This window comes from Pithys albifrons, chromosome Z (genome assembly GCF_047495875.1).
Source record: "Pithys albifrons albifrons isolate INPA30051 chromosome Z, PitAlb_v1, whole genome shotgun sequence".
Classification (NCBI taxonomy): Eukaryota; Metazoa; Chordata; class Aves; order Passeriformes; family Thamnophilidae; genus Pithys; species Pithys albifrons.
In genome coordinates, this window is record NC_092497.1 from 18,641,190 (window position 1) to 18,658,323 (window position 17,134).

Here is a 17,134-nt window from a genome sequence, read left to right on the forward strand (position 1 = left end):
GAATATGAACTAGCAATCTGCAGAGCTTACATGTGTTACTCAGAATCTCCCAGTCACAAGCTTCACTCTGCTTTTACCAGGCAATATCACCACTTAAGACATCTCTGAATATCTGAATATTATATAGAGCTTTTAACAAATCTGAATGGAAAATGTCCAGAGCTTAGGCAGCAGTGTTATTGTCACACTGTGCTTTTATATTTCAGCACCGTGTCTATGACTCCAAGCATATCATAAAGTTAAAGACTACAAAGCAAAAAAGCAATGTGCTGTTTGAGAAAACATAGCCATTGTTTAAAAAAATCATACACACAGATGTTCCCGGTTACAGTTTTCCACAGTTAGGTCAGTGAGGTACCTGACAAATATATCTGTATTATGTGATATTTTCAAGTGTTCATAAATCATGATAATCTTAAAAAACAGACCTGGGAAAACTCCAAGCCCTTTGTTCACTTCAAGGCTAATGACCAGTGTCCGAGCCGTGATGCTAAAAATCTGTCAAGGTGCAAAGTTCAAACCATCTGTCACCTGAAAGTTGAAGCCCCCAGACATCGCTCCTGTAGAAAACAGAATCATAAATTTATTCTTGTATTACTCTGTTATACAAAACACACATACTTTGTACCTTTTGGTCTTGGCTACAGTGCAATATTGTTGAGGAATATATTTGGTGCAGGTAGCTCAGTGTGCAACTGCCTAGCCAGCTGAAGATTGAGCTCTGATGGTGAGAGCTCCAGCCAAGAAGGCCACCAGCAAGAGGCCATGAACTGCCCACCCTCTGCACAACAGAGAGCATGGGGACCTGTGGTCTGGCTGAACACTGAGAGACAAGGCAGGAGGCAAGAACCCCAGCTGAACATCTGAGGTGGTGTGACTAACAGTGATATTCCTGAATAGGCAGACTGGAAAGCTTCCTTAACAATATATCCAAAGTCATCCTGAAAGCCACTTTTGACCAGAACCTTTGCATCTTAATTAGAATTAAATAAATAAATAATGCAGCTAAAACCTTCCCAAGGAAGAACTACTGGCTGTTGTTTACAGTGAAGGCCAACATCCCTTAGAAGTAAATTAGCAAGAGTGGACCCTTCTCCTTCTTCACTGATCCAGTGGAGCTGAAACCAAGTTAAACTTGGAGAGACAATGACTTCTGGATTTCCAACTTCTTTTGTATCTTAAGAGGGTCCAAAGCACTTAAGCAGTCACATTTTTGCAAGGAAGGAATTAGGGGAGAAAAGTAACTAGAATGTTCTTGCATTTTGTTTTACATTTAAAGGTCTGTATCAGCTCTCAGGTTGTTTCCTTTTCCTCTTCACTGCAATTCAGCTTTGCTGAAGTATGTACATTGTCACAGCTTAAACTATTTCAAAGGTTATGTGTACTCATAATAAATGCACATTTTTTCCTTTAATCTTAGGACCTGTATGTACTTTGGCACAAGCAACAGAAAAATACCTCCAGGAGTCTAAGTGGATTCCTGGAAAAATACATCTCTCAGAACTGACTTGTTTAAGCAGAGGCTCCCCAGACTGCTCAAGTAGGTAGAAAGAGAGATTGAAACATTACTGTTGCAAAGAGTTACCATGCTCTTCTACTTGCTTTGCCCTATTTAGCCACAAGATATTGCTATGACAATAGAGATACTGAAAGTCAGAGGGTACCATGTGCTTCCATGTAAAGATCAGAACACCTTGACTAACTATAAATTAACATATCAGAAGAATCAAATGTAGGTTCTGAGATTATAGTTAACAACACCCCTAAGCAATGCTCTTATATCCAGCCAGGCACTGAAGCAGCTCTGGAAAAACACATCACAGAGTTTTTATTTTAAAAGCCTTTCTTCTCTGATGTTTTCTCCTGATAAAAGTGAACATGTTGCTTACTTAAAGAGGCAACAAGTCCAGTATTTGCGCTATCTTCTAAAAAAAAAAAAGCCTTGCTTACATAGCTTCACTTAATTTTCTGGATAAAGTTGGTCAACTGCTTGACTGACACAGATGTTTTATCTTCACTAGTCAGGAACAGAAGTACATCTCAAAGTTCTGTTTGGATGGTGTCATTTATTATTTTATCAAATAATATTTAAAGATGTATCTGATCAGAGGAGATAAAAAGGATCCCAAAAAGAGGGTTGTAAAACCTGCATTGAAAAGGCACTAAGATTTCAGAATCAACAAGAGTTCAGTTCAGTAGTGCCCTAATCAAAACACTGGCAGGCTTTGAGGGCAGCCCCATACTGGAAAAGTGGGAAGGGAGCACCCTGAAGTGAAGGAAGAGTGTGAAAGGGAAGGAATTCTCATGCTGAAAGAGGCATACAGAAAAAGAAAGGCATGCTCTGATTCTGCATTTACACACCATCAAGGATCATGGAAGAAACAACTAGAACATTCATGGGGACAACATGAGAACGAAGGGAGAGATTTGCAATGCACAGCAGGGAATAAGCAATATGTTAACTTGTGAGGCTGAGCAAAGATGAAGGGAAGATTTTGACAGCTAATTTAGAAGCATAAAAGCAAAGTAGGACAGTACTTCCTTTGGTGGTACAAAAGACACTGAGGATGGAGGGTCACCGCCATGTACAGATGTAAAAGGTGTGTGGTACCGTGAGGAGTAGTCAGGGAATTGAAGAGCTGCCTCAGCCAAAAAGATACTGCTCTTCTCTTGGGACAGAGCTAGAGTGAGCAGGAAGAAGCTGGCACACACTGTAAGACTGATGACAAGGGACAGAGTAACTGAAGAGAAAATAGATAAAAATATGACAGCAACATAGGGAAAGGCCCCAGAACAACGTTGGGATCAAGAAGATAAGAGTAACAAGTACATTTCCATAAAGAGTTCAAGATGAAGGAGGAAAGAAAATCACTGAGCAAGAAAGGAAAAGAAGTAAAATATTCAGAGTACTTTCTGACACATTGGAGGCCATGAGGCTGACTGAGCACATGGCAGAGACAGAGCAGCTGCAAGACCTAACTCAAGACCCAGGCAATTTCATGTTAAAAAATTACTGTACAAGCCACACTCCCACTCAGTGGAAAATGAAATTTTCTGTTCTGTTCCCTTTTATTAATTAAGATTCACTCCCTAAGACTACAGATAATCATTTGCCATTTTACAAACACAGAATAGATTAATTTCATCACACTGAGACTACCACTATCCTACCACCACAGGGGTTTTTTCCATGTCAAAGTCTCCCTTGGAATAATGTAAACAATTTGGCTCACCTTTCATTTCCTGATCACATTATTTGAGTAGGATACTTACCACTCACCAGAAACTGCTTGTCAAGTAACTTCAGCAACACATACACATTCTGCAAGACACTGCATTGTAAGTCAAAGCACTTTAACCTCACAAAGACAGCACAGATCTGGAGTGCCTGCTGCACCCAAGGGAGCACTGGAATTCCAGCCTGCCTCAGGGCTGGCGAGAGAGCACCGTACCTCTTCTGCCTCCATCGAAAAAACAATGGTTTATTCCTTCTATAGAACTACTTTCTTCTTTCAGCTGAGGTGATGGTAATAAAGCTGGAGCAGGAAATAAGCAGTTACCACCCTATAAAATTGCTACTTCATCCTCTGGATGGAACGCTGCTGGGATGTTCATTCCTGTGGCTTCCCAGCACTACCACTCAAGGATGCATGAAGATGCCCTGATTTCTTCCTTTACCCACCACACATTCCCCCAAATGAACAAAAAAACCAGTCTCTAGCTCTGGACACTGGCAGAGAGAGTCAGTGGTTAAAGCTGAATTCCTTCACAGCCTGAAAGGGAAACTGACATCACAAAGATGTCAACTTCATCATCCACCACCAGACCATGGCAGGTGTCTATGAGACTGCTTGTCCATAAACAGTTTTGCACTGTAGCAAGAGAGAAAGGCTTCAATGACAATAGTAAAAAAAATAGTTTTCACATTCTGAAAGCTGCATGGCAACGTTTACCTACCACGAAATTGCTTTCAGAAAAAAGGCTGCTATCAAATGAACCACAAGTACACCAATGTTCCCCAGTGAGCACACATTTAAGTAGGCATCAGACTCTTTCCTGCTTAGATTGTGAGATCATGCACCACATAACTGGTCTCTGAGATCTTTTGGCAGTACAATGGGATCTGTAAAGGATTACAAATGCAAATATACTGAATAGGAGCAGTATTTTGGTAGCAGACATGGTATCTTTGAAATCACATACCATTGTGTACAAATACCAGAAGCCCTTCAATTATATGAGTCTGGGTAAAACTAAGGATGCTCTTGTGTGGAGAAGACTTCAGAGCCAAGTGCCCATTGCTGGGTGGAGTAATGGAATATACCAGTTCTGACGGTGAGGAATCCTTGTCTTCTGCACAGAGGTCATCAATAGTTATTTCTGTGACTGAACCCACCCAGACCTAGAAAAATAAAAGAATAAAAATAAATAAAGAAAATGCATACAAAAGAAATAGGGGGGATGGGGAGGTGATAGCAGTGGAAGATACATGACACAAATTAAAAGAAAGAATAAAGATCTGCTACAGTAGTAGCTATGGCAGGTTTTCTTACTGTCCATCCAAATCTCTGATGACAGACTGGAATAGTTAATGCTGGCAAATGGTGTTCAAAATACAAGACCTTGAAATTGTACAAGCAAACACACCCCACACCAGTTAGTTTCAGATAGTTGCAGTACAAGTGCTCTGTTTGTCAGGCACCATCTAAACTCTTAGAAACATAACAAAAATTTTATTGTAACAACGGAGTCAAGGAGCTCCTTTCCAACACAAACACATGAATACTGGTGTCATGTACTTCACAGCAGGCAAGGTATTCGATATGCTCTACTTTCACCAGCAGAAAAGATAGAAGAAAAAACTTTAATACAAATGGAACACTTCTTGTAGCTGGATTATTTCCTCCTAAGAACATGAACTAAAGACCCTTTTTTAGTGCACCAAACAACCCACAGAAATGCTAAGTCCAGTGGGAGATGAAAGAACCAACAACTTCAATAGCTGCTTAGCACTTTGTAAGGAAATGATTCCAGACAAAATAGCTACCTAGTTTTTAGAAAGATGGTATAAAAACCATTATTAATTCTAATAAATAATCTGCTGGTGCAAGTCCAGAGGAGGGCCACAAAGTTGGTAAGAGGACTGGAGAACAGGCTGAGGACGTTGGGGCTGTTCAGCCTGGAGAAGAGAAGGCTGCATGGAGACCTCACAGAAACCTCCCAGCGTCTGAAGGGGGCCTACAGAGAAGGTGGAGAAGGGCTCTTCATCAGGAATTGTAGTGACAGAACAAGGAATAAGCATACAAATTGATAGAGGGAAAATTTAGGCTGGATATTAGGAACAAATTCTTTACTGTGAAGGTGCTAAGATGCTGGAACAGACTGCCCAGGAAGGTTGTGGATACCCCAATTCTGGCAGTGTTTCAAGGCCAGGTTCGATGAGGCCTTGGGCAACCTGGTCTAGTAGGAGGTGTCCCTGCTCCTGGCAGGGAGAGCTGAGACTAGAAGACCTTTAAGGTCCCTTCCAACCTTAATATATATGCTATGATGCAATGATGATGATATGAGTTGCCTTTTTGTTTTTTCAGCTGAAGATACGGAGAAACTGTGATGCACCTTTCAAGCAAGAAGGACAGCTTTCTGAGTTTCATCCATATCTTACTGGTTAATTTCCTTGTTTGGAAAGGATAAGGAACTGCCCATATTAGTCTTCATCTCTGCTGTATTTATTTGGAATCACAGACAAAAGTACTAACAAAGAACAATATTCAATATTTCAATACCAATTAATTCCATGCAGAATTTATATCATAGCATACAATCTTGAAAGCCTACGCCTTTAAATACCTGAGCTTGCACTTCAAAACACACACTGCATCAAACCTTTCTGTCTTCCTAAGGTCTTAGTACACTTAATAGATATCTGGTAGTAACATCACACCAAATCATTGAGGAGAAAAAATTATACTTTACAAAGGGCATTTTACCTTTGCCAAAAACAAAATAGCAATCACAGATTTTTCCCTAAGTATTAATTTTACTTTTTAATAAAAATCATGGTAGAAAACCTTGGAAAACCAGTGGGATTTTTGCCTTCATACTTCAATAGAGGAAATATTTCATAGTGCCATGGAAAAAGAGATACTAAAATGAAATTAAGTGGGTTTTTTGACTACAGTTTGAAAAGTAAGTTTTTAATAGAAAATACCTTGCAATGAGCAAATAGTTATTTTCACCCTTAAAATATATATTTCTCTGTAATGTAATTATTAATATCAAATTTTGATAAAGAATGACACTTATGAATACACAGGATGACAACTAATGGCAAAGGGTGCCTTAGTGAGTGACACCAAATAACCACACCAGTGTCACAGGTTTTGTACTGCAATCCTTTAACTCATCTCAGTAGATGCAGACAAAACATCATGCAAAGAATATGGAAACATAGTACCTGACTCATTAAGTCTAATATTTTTCTCCTTACTAAAGGAAAAAAGAATTATAATTTCTAATTACAGAAAAAAAGCCTTTTTTCTATAATGCCAGTACTTAATTCTATTTTTCCAGTATACTAACACACAGTGCTTTTTAAGAACTGTACATGACCTGCAATATGATCCTTGAGGAATGAAAGGAGATCTAACAGCTGAAGAGTGGTAAGGAAGCAAAGACAGAATACTGCAGGAATTGCACATTTTCCATATCTGGGATCAAGATGTCCTTGACCATTAAAACTGTATCTGAACTTCCAGGATGTAGCATTACACTCGTTTTGCATGTGCCTAACACATTCCACAGGCATGGTCCAAAAAAGGGTTCATGACCCTGCTGATGGGAAATAATTCATTCTGCTCTACTTCCAGCATTCAGCTCATCACTATCTCCTTGCATGCCACATACCTAGGATACCTTGCATACACATTTCTAGGAAAATGTAGCCCTCTTCTGGTAACAGTAGGATACAGTCTGTTCACAGCACTGGTACCCATAAATACATTTAAACTCATACATAAATGCAGCAAATAATGCCAGTATAGTAATTTTCTTAAAACCTTCCTATTTTCCTTACCCATTCCTAACCCAGAAAAAACAAATGCCTGTAGAACCTGTGGGAATTTTAGGAAATTATACCTAAAATGCTGATAACGTATGTTCTAAATAAACATATCCCTCACAAATTTGTTTCAACAGAAAGGCTTTAAATTAAATGCAAGGATTACCAGCATACATTACAGAAGCTCTCACGACAGTAAAACTTTCTGTGTCTCATACCTTTTGCCATAAATTCTCAACCAAGGAAAAACAAACAAACAAAAAAACACCAAACCCCACCTAAAACCTTCACTTACTTTCACTTCCTTCATTAAAAAAAATACAACTCCCAAAATATTTGGTTGTCTGTCACCTCGAAACTCGCCCCATAGTGTTCATAACCTTGGTAACAAGAGACACAACAGTCAAGGCTGTTTGAAGAAGAGATGTTACGGATGCCTGAAGTGAGGGAGCTGGGGTTGTACTCCTTCAGCATGATGATCAACAGTTTCTTGCATTTGGTCTGAATCCCATGATAAAGGCTGATGCCAAAGGGGTTTCTGTTCTGATTTTCACACATTTTGTAGATTTTAGGAACACAGTAGTTGTAGATTTTTAGAGGGTTAATATTTCTAACAGTTTAAGTTTAATGCCTTTCTATCACTACCCCTGTCCCAGAACAGGGAACTCAAATTCCTTTAGTTAATTAATCTTGTTTAGACTCCTTTCCAAGGTAAAGAGCTGAAGGATATCAGAAGGCCTACAGAATGAAACATAAACATAGGTCAGAGTGACCCAAAAGCCAGAACTGGATGAACTCCAAGAGACCTTTGTGTGCCTGAGGAAGAAGAGTTGATGAAGACAGAGGGGCTTGACGACCCCAGACCCAATTCTGGGGGTTGGACCAGGGGTGGAACTAGGGCTAGACTGAGAAATGTGTAAAGCAATGATTGGAGAGATCTTATTATAAAAGCCATAGAAACAAGAACTAAAGTACATGCATGTCATCCTGTATTCCTGTAGGCTGTAGCCCCTGTGTTATTAAAGGACCTTTACTTTTTATCTTACCCTACACTAATGTGGCTCGAAGTCCTGTTTTTGGGGGGAAGGGTCATTCACGGCATCAAGGCCAAAATTAACTTCCATACATCCACACCAACATCAAAGGCTATATAATGCAGCTCCTCACAGAAGCTATTTCTCCACAGATGCAATGAATTGCTAGTTGTTCCTTCTAACTTTTTATATTCTGACCCGAAAAATTTATGATGGGCTGAACTTCACTCAACTCAAACAGTCCTACTGAACTTTAGTTTACACAGTAGTGGTCCCTCATTTTATAGTTTTGCACATTTCCAACCCTACAAAATATATGAAAGAGCTAACACATTTTTAAAAGCAACGGTCTTACGGAGTAATCCAGTATTACTCAGCATCCACCACTAGCAATGTCCTTGATGAGCACAAACTGCTTGGCTAGAACATGAGGCCAGACACTACCACCCTACACAGGAGTGTCTATGTCATTTCAATATTTAGCAGGACTAAGAAAAACATATTTTCTCCCACCAGCTCAGGATATGTAAGTTTGATCTGAGGAAGAATCATCTCAGTGGATGCCTCCCAGTATATACGTTACTGACAGGTTTGGTTTAGACTGCATATGAATCCACCACGTGTGTGCATATTGGTCAAAAACAAAGGTTATGTCTCAACAATAGCTTGTGCATGACTAGCAAAATCACATGCACAAAGGCATCATCCTGGTTCTGGGTATGCAAACTGCCCACCCAGTGGAGAGGAACAACTTCAGCAGGTGGAGCTCTGTCATCATTGTTCTTGGGAAGCCCAGACTTACCGACATTTTTAGAAAAATCCATAAGCTGCATTGCCATGCACTGCACAGCCTCAGTTTTATTAACAGACTGCAGTTCAATGCTGGCAGCTCACCAAAATGGAGACAGAAAAATCTGACTGGACATATTGTCCTCTTTCCTGTGACCAGACAAACTACTGTTTGCTGTGCCAGTGTCTGTACAGCACCAATGCAGTTACTTCCACCAGGGAAGGTTTTGTTCTGTACCACTCAAATGCTTGTGAAGGGCGTCTGTCCCTCTACCAGCAGTGTCTGCACAGGGCAGGGTGTCTTCCGTTGTCGGCATCTGCAGATTATCACAGACCACCTGCTGACACTGCAAAGCTGCACAATACTATTACTATCACTGTTAAAAAATTATGTCTTTTCTAATGTGGAAAGGCTAAATACATAACACAGAGTTATAATCATCTCAAAATATACTGCTTAGCTTCTTTCAAACCTATTCCTAAATATGTTCTTTGTCTTGGTGTCTCCCAAGTGGTTTACTGAGACCACAGGTTCATTAGCAGACCCCAACATTAATTTCATTCTGCTTTTTGGAGTCAGTTAATTTGTTTTTACCCATCACATCTCAGATTGGAAATGGGGACTTTAGGGACACAGTGCCCATAATAAATTGTTTCTGGTTACCAAGTGCTTCCATAACACAAAAAAAGAACAATTATATACATTAATTAATTAATTAATCAATCAATCAATCTGAAAATGCACTGAAATTTAAGTGACAGTAGTGGTGATGCCCTTAATTTTAAGTTATATAGGTTTTAGTCTAATTCTTTTAGCCCTTTTTGCAGCACTTTAGGTAAGTACCTTTGTATTAGATTTCTGAAATATGATGTTTCTCATTAAGGATTTCAATGGATAAAGATTTTAGTTTGCATAGAATGTACCCAGAAAAATGTAATAGGCACACTGTTTAACTCTAGCCAAAACTATCCAGAAGGCCCAGAAATCTTGAAATGATTCCAAGCAGGACAGAGATGATGAGGAAGAGAAAGAGGAGAAGACAAAAGGTAGTCAAGACCTTGAACTCAATTCAGGGAGGCATGATGGGGGTGGTACTAAGGGAAGGACAGTTTTGGAAGTGAGTGTAACAGTATTAGATAATGCTTTGAATTGTAAATTAGGTAATTAAATAAAAGCAAGAGGCTTTTGTAACTCTGTATGCACACTTCAGAAGAAATTAGATTCTCATGCATCCAACGTCTAATAAAAAGAATGCTGCCTGACAAAACTCACAAATTGAGTCTTAGGATTTTCTTTTATGAGCTGATTTCAGACATCAGTAGTAGATTTATTTTTGCAAAGATCAATAGATTAAAAACTCAGCTAACAAGAGTAAAAGTTAGCATCAGTCAACAATTTTAAAAATTTCTACAAAATTTTTTAGGAGGAGGCAGTTAGAAACAAGTTAACATGTACTTTTTTCAGCTCACAGCATCACATGGTAATAGTTTCAGTGCCTGCACCAATATTTTGATGCCATGTAACAGCTTACATTTGCACAGATTGCATTGTATTATTTGCAAGTTTTGAAGAAGGGAACATTCCTTCCAAGGAACATTCCTTCTCCAAGGAATACCCAATACATAGCCAATTTTCTTTTCTGGGACATCCAGACAGGAGCAGGCAGCATAATGTACCTCAGCAAGTGTGACCCTTTAGTACAGTTAATGGCAAGGAACACAGTGTAGGAAGGCTGTGCAAAGACAACAGTGAGAACACAGCATCCTCATCATCACTACTCTTGGTACTTTTTTAAAGTTACACATTCATTAATAGCCCTCAAGACATCCCAGCAAAAACCACTAAAACACAACAATGACCAGGTGCAAGCCATCCACTCCCACAATCGCTGCATCAGTCCAAGTGACTTCATGTAACTTTAGGATTAAAAGAACACTCAGCCTTCTAGATAAGATTTATATTACTAGAGCAGAAAATGTTTTCCATGATAACTAGAATCTTCCTAAATACAAAGTAGCCATGTACAGCCTTCTTCCATTACCATTAATTTCTCTAAATCCCAGGACTGTTACTTATTATATTGATTATCTCAGCCAATAAAAACCTAATACTCTGTTAACGAAGGTGCATTAAGTGGCATCAGAAATAACAGAAATAATTTTAGCACTTAAAAATGTTGACAAACATACCTGAAGAATTCTGTTAACTTTTATAACAGGAGCTTCATCATTTATTGCAGTAACAGTTACAAATATAGTTTGGGGCAAACTTTGTTTCCACAACTCCGTGTTATTTACTATCACAGTAAAATTGTCCATCAGCTCTTCACTGCCATCATGAACATAGTAGATTAATCCTTGTTCCACCTGAAAAATACAACATGTTGAAAAACTAAAGAGGTTAGAAAAAATAAATGTCACATTGAAAAATACTCGTCTACTCATGCCCCTCTATTTATTGAGTGAACATTTTATGACTTCTAAGATTTTATTTATGCTTATGTCAGATCTGTACCTCTATCTTTTTTCACATTCAAAACAGTAAATTTTACTGCTCATCTGTTAATTCCTCTGTCCAGAATATCTTGCCTGACTTGGCACTTCCCTTTCCTCCCGAGGGGAAAACAGAAAATCCAATCCCACTCTATGTAACAAGAGGTTTCGTGGAATTTATAAACTGAAGACAGTGTTAGCACAAGGTGACTTATGATACCATTTTGCTTCTTGGAGCTAAATGACTGAAAATCAGCACATTATGCATATACTGGCTGCCTGTGAGCAAAGACACAACCTTAAAAATAATTACTTTTTTCTGCTTTCCTCCCTGTTCAGTCTACATACCATATCCTCTGGTCTTTTCAAAATGTACCCACAGCCTTATGTTGTCTTACATTTCCAGAGTATCTACAATTCTACCTGCATGTGAGTGGGCCATCAATCTACTGTGATTATCACACACGAGTCTGTGTGAACAGTAGCACACAAGGAAGTGATGTGATTCACCACTATGATTCCCCTCCCCACTCCAAATGACCAGCTAGAAAGTGCAGAAGGATCTTAGACTCTAGATCAGAATGAAGCTCAAATTCACCACTTCCCAAAAAATCTCACAGCACTCAGCAATACAAAGAATTAATCATGACAACAGCAAAGTGAATCTAAATGTGTTACCTGTTTTCTGGTAAATGTGGTTAACTTTATTCCGGGAACACGAGAGTTTTCAACATACCCATGTTTTGGCTGTTCAGTTAAAAGGAATTCACAGCTGAGTCCTGCAAAATGTACACTAGACATTTTTAGATAGTCTTTGACCAGGGTTTTTGAGCCCCCTTCAATAACTGTGAAGTTCTGTACTTCCAGTGGAATCATTCTGGGGATGATGTCTACAGAGATCTCTATTCCACTCACTGTTCGGACACCATTGGTCACATCCAGAAAAAAATGGTCCTCTAGTTGGTCAGAAACTGTCTGCACATACTGGACTTTGCCTTCGTTGATATCTTGCTGTGTGAAGCTCAAAACTGGCTTTTGGTCAGAACTGAGATAACTTTCTTCCAAGGAAAACTTCCGAATGTATCCATGGACTGGAAGCTTTCTTACTGTGAACACAATCTCAGATGGAGAACTGTTTTCATGAACAACCTTAAATTTAGGGAAATATCCCAAAATTATTCAAATGCAAACAGGAGAAATTGTACAATTCTCTTCTGAATTTTTCACTCTTAGCCCTGGGAGTGTCTACCTAACTAAGCTGGTAGTCCTTAAATGGGTTACACAGTTTCCAAAACAATGCAATACCTTAATCAGACACGTGTTAAATAAAGGTGGTAAGGGAGCCTTTTGTAACCTCACGTATGTTTTGTAATTTTGAAAAGGAACACACTGTGGAATTAACTAATGGCTTCAGAGCTAAAAATCCCTGCCTGAAACAAGGATTTCAGCAGCACAGCAACGTGCTGTTGGAGCCCTCTCGTGGTCGTTACTGGGAAACTACACACAAATAATAGGCAGGGAATAGGCAGGGAAGAATCAACCAAACAGAAACCGTTCCAGGTTTGTGACTCCATATTTCTAAAATTTTGGATGTAGTCCTCAAACAGTTTTAATTAGACTAGCTCCAAACTGAATGAATCAAAACTCTTTCTGCCTTGGTATTTCCCATCAGCTCAACTAAGAAGGGTACATGAAGTACCAACAATTGTTAGAACTGAAACAAATACACACATGCAGCATCTCCAAATCCTAACTTTCTCAAGCACCAATATGTAACAAAGGAAAAGACTATGGGCAAATATTTTTCTTTAGCATAATCAGCTTTCATTTCTATAAATGGAAGCTTGTTAATGCCAGTATTTCCAGAATTCAGCATCCAGAATGCAGTCATATTAGCAGTAACCAAAAGGAGTTAAAGAAATGAACACACAAACTAAAGACACTGCGCAATAGCTGAAAAAACAATAAGGAAAACTTGTTACAGGACCGGAGGAATGGACAACATGTGAACTTACTTGCAGTTTCCCTTTACTGATTTTAACTGGTTTTCCTTCTTCAACCAAGAGACTGTTTGTGTTCACAATCCTCGGTGGCTGCTGCTGACTTTCCAAATATATGCGAACCTGCACTTCAGCATTCAGATGAACGCCTCTAGCATGGACTGTGAAGTTAAATGTGTCAATAAGGTTGTTGCTGTCATCATGTCTGTAGGTCACATGCCCCTTTATCAGATCAAGTTGAGTAAAGGAATCCATCAGTAGATTATTTACATATATTCTTCCATATTTTGGGAAAGAGAGTATCTCATATGTAAGCTCATGATCGTTTCTTATGTCTTGGTTTGTAGTAGCACTTAGGTTAGCTGTTGAAATAGTTTCCTCTTTTCCTTTTTGAACCAACAATCCTGTATTATTTGCCAACCTAACATAAGGATCAGAGGCATTAACTTCTAAAAGCAAAGAAGTATAGTGCTTGCCATCTGTCACAAAAAGCACAAAATGCCCAAAATCTGCACCACGGTGTAGAAACAAGACTTGCTTTTGCTCCAGGTCCACTTGTTTGAATTGGTAGAGTCTATGCAAAGTATCATTTGTTAGCACCAAGTCCCCATTGGAAATACCACGTCTAGTATATAGCAATTGTCCATCATCAAAATCAGAATCAGGATCATGATAGCAAAGGTCTGCCAAAGTTAATAATCGTTGCTCATTTCTCACTATGTTAAATATCTTATCAATTACACGTATTGGTTTCTCATCATTCTTCAGCTGGACAGAAATGTTGAATCTAATTTCTACTGACAAAGGTTCTACTTCTGGATCAAAGTCTGCCCACTTTCCTGACTCTTTGCTGGAAGCTCTGACAAGAAATTCATCACACAGTGTCTCAGAATCATCATGCACATACATAAGGTGCTCATCGGTTATATCTTCATTAGTGAAAGTTGTGAGATTATCACTATTCTGGAATGGGCCTGAAAAATTAATAAGTTTTAATTTCCCATGCTTAGGAAACTGTGTAACTTTATATTGGAAAGTTTTATTATCTGGTGTTTGTACAAACAACTTTGTGCTTGTTATTAACTCTCCTGCACCTTCAGTAACATTAAGGCCATTGTTAGTCAAAATAATGTTTCTGAAATCTGATTTTATGTAGATTTCAAAGTAATATAAATTTGATTCCAGATACTTTGTAGAAATGAGGAACCTAAATGTGTCATAGTTGTCTTCATGGTATCTGTTGATTAATTCATACGCCACTTTCTGATCAGTAATATCTTTCTGGCTAAAAACTGAATCTTTTTTCAAAGGCTGGTCATTAAACAGTATCTGTCCCTTCCTTGGTAGAGACAGCAATTTAAAATGAAGCTCATCTTCAGGTATTTCTACATCTGCAACCACAGCAAAAAGATTATCAGAATTTAAATACTTCTTTTTTGACTTTTCAATTTTTAGAGGAGCATGTTTCAATAAACTGTACCTTAACCATTTCACTTTGATTGGAAACGTGTACTCTTCACTGACTCTGTCTTCTACACTAACTTTGAACTTAAACTGGTCAGTTACATTTTCCAGCTGAATTTCTTTGAAAGTGCTGCAGTATCTCACACGGCCACGCTGAAGAGAGCGTTGAGAAAAAGAGTTGACTTGCTTCCACTCCCCCCTTGAAAGCTGCCTTTGGACTTGACCAAACTGTGGTGGCTCTGTGATCTCGTAACGTATCTCCAGTTCCTGGAGGATGGCATTTGTTTCAACTGCTAGATGTCTAGGTCTTATAATAGCTGTAACACCTTGGAGCAGATTTATTCCTGAGTTGTTGACAACTCTGTAATCCAAATGAACTGCCATGACACGTAACACAACAGTGTTGCTCACCTTCTCACCATCACTTGCCCTGAGAACAACCCTTGAGTTCTTGACACCTGTGTGGACAAAGAAAACAGTACCTTCTCTTAAGTCCTCATTAGAAAAAGTAGTAATAGTTTTTCCAGGGTGCTTTGAGTTTTCTAAAAATCCTGCAACTGCATTCAGATTTCCAAGGACTGAAAGACTGAGATCCTGAGAACCCGTATCCTGATCTAGAACTTTTATCAGATCACTAGTCAAACGTTTCTTTGAGTTCTCTAACAGAAGAAGCAAGTTCCCCTCAGGAAGTGTGATCTCAGGAGCATCATTTACTGAAGTGACAATGATGCTAAACACATGCTGCTCATTTCCTTGCAAATATGAAGGCACAATCTTCTCACTGCTGGTAGAAACAGAGAAATTAAAATGATCATAAGTGTCTTCAGAGCCATCATGGACATAAAGAATCTTCCCTTGCCACATATCCTGCATAGTAAATGTATGTACCTCCTGCACTGGTCCAACATTTAGTTTCAAGTTTCCATGAGAAGGTGGCTCCTTTATTTCAAAAAGAAATTGTGACTGATGAATTCCTAATTTCTCAAAGTCTAAGCTGAATTTAATATGCTTAGATTCCAGCGAAGCTTGTCCACCCTCTGGCACAATCAAGCTATTTAGAACTAAAAGGTGGCTTTTGTCTTCCTTGTTCAGAGGGACAGAGCTTTCATGGGAAAAGGCAAATATTGGGTCTGCTTTCACAATAGGGTTCTTTACAGACACCCCTAAAAAAAGACTTGTGTTAAAAGCACTCTCCATTTCACATCCAGCTGAAATGTCCTTAGTCACCAAAACATTCTTCAGCGATTTCTTTTCTGAGTTGGCTTTCAGGTTTCTTAAGTAACCATTGAAGGATCCTCCTCTAGCATACTTCCCAGATACTGAAATCAGCTCTAACTTAACCACTTCTGATCGTGTTCTGTCATCTACACCACCTACAAAGAGGGATCCCTTCAGAAGTGGTAGCTTACTGTGGGGAGGCAATGATTTTTTCACAGTTTCTTCATCCAACGTCAGCTGCAAATATTCTGCAGTAAATTTCAGTTTGATGTAGTGCCAATGACTATCATTGACTGACCTGCAAGAGGAAAGATGGGTTCTATGTTTATGTTTTCCAACATAAGCTTTAATTAAACCATCTTCCATTTCCATTGCAATGAAATCTCCCGCTTGCCCAGGGTGGTAAAGCAGCAAGCCATGCGCAGCTGAGGTTTGCAATGTATACTCAAAGATTCCCTCATCATACACATTCCACGATGGGAAAGAAACATAGGACCTGGAACTGAAGAAACTAATGGGTTCTTCTTCACCTGCGAAGAATTCATCACTGCATCCCACTGAAACTTCATGGATGTTCTTGAAGGCAGGAGAAGGTCTCAGAGGCATCAGAATGTCTCTGTTGTTGAGCAACACACCATCAATACATCCTCGGAAACTGGGTAGTGCTCCACCAAGGTAGGGAGCATCAAATTTACTAGTGCCACCTATGTAGAATCCATAATCAATGTTTAATTCATAGAGAATTCCAGGCATTTTTGTACTAGTTTTGTCATGTTTATCAATTACCAATGTGACATTATCATGTTCATGATGTAATTCAATGAGGTGCCAAGCTAAATCATTCAGCTGAGATCTTTGCTGAGAATGCAGTACTCGTTCCCCCACACCGAAGTTAATTTTCAGCTGCAAGAGACAGAATTTTAACTATCAAAATCCAGTGGCATTTTTCATATATTAGTATATAGCTTAATACATTAATTTTCACACACTTTTATAGTAAGCACATAATTGACAAAATATAATTGTCAATCGAAAAAGAAAATCCCACTAAAATTCTGTATCAGTTTTCTTGCCATCAG

At 38.9% G+C, this 17,134-nt stretch overlaps 2 protein-coding genes across 2 annotated transcripts in view; one reads left to right on the forward strand and one right to left on the reverse strand.

Annotated features, from left to right (window-relative positions):
• Positions 1 to 17,134, forward strand: part of SNX18 (sorting nexin 18) — a 258,941-nt gene that overhangs the window by 152,831 nt on the left and 88,976 nt on the right. The window lies entirely within an intron of this gene.
• Positions 1 to 17,134, reverse strand: part of LOC139684590 (chondroitin sulfate proteoglycan 4-like) — a 37,937-nt gene that overhangs the window by 10,878 nt on the left and 9,925 nt on the right. Inside the window, 5 exon segments of the mRNA XM_071580697.1 lie at positions 429 to 560; positions 4,204 to 4,402; positions 11,071 to 11,247; positions 12,052 to 12,522; positions 13,389 to 16,958. Coding sequence (XP_071436798.1) covers positions 429 to 560; positions 4,204 to 4,402; positions 11,071 to 11,247; positions 12,052 to 12,522; positions 13,389 to 16,958 — 4,549 coding nt within the window.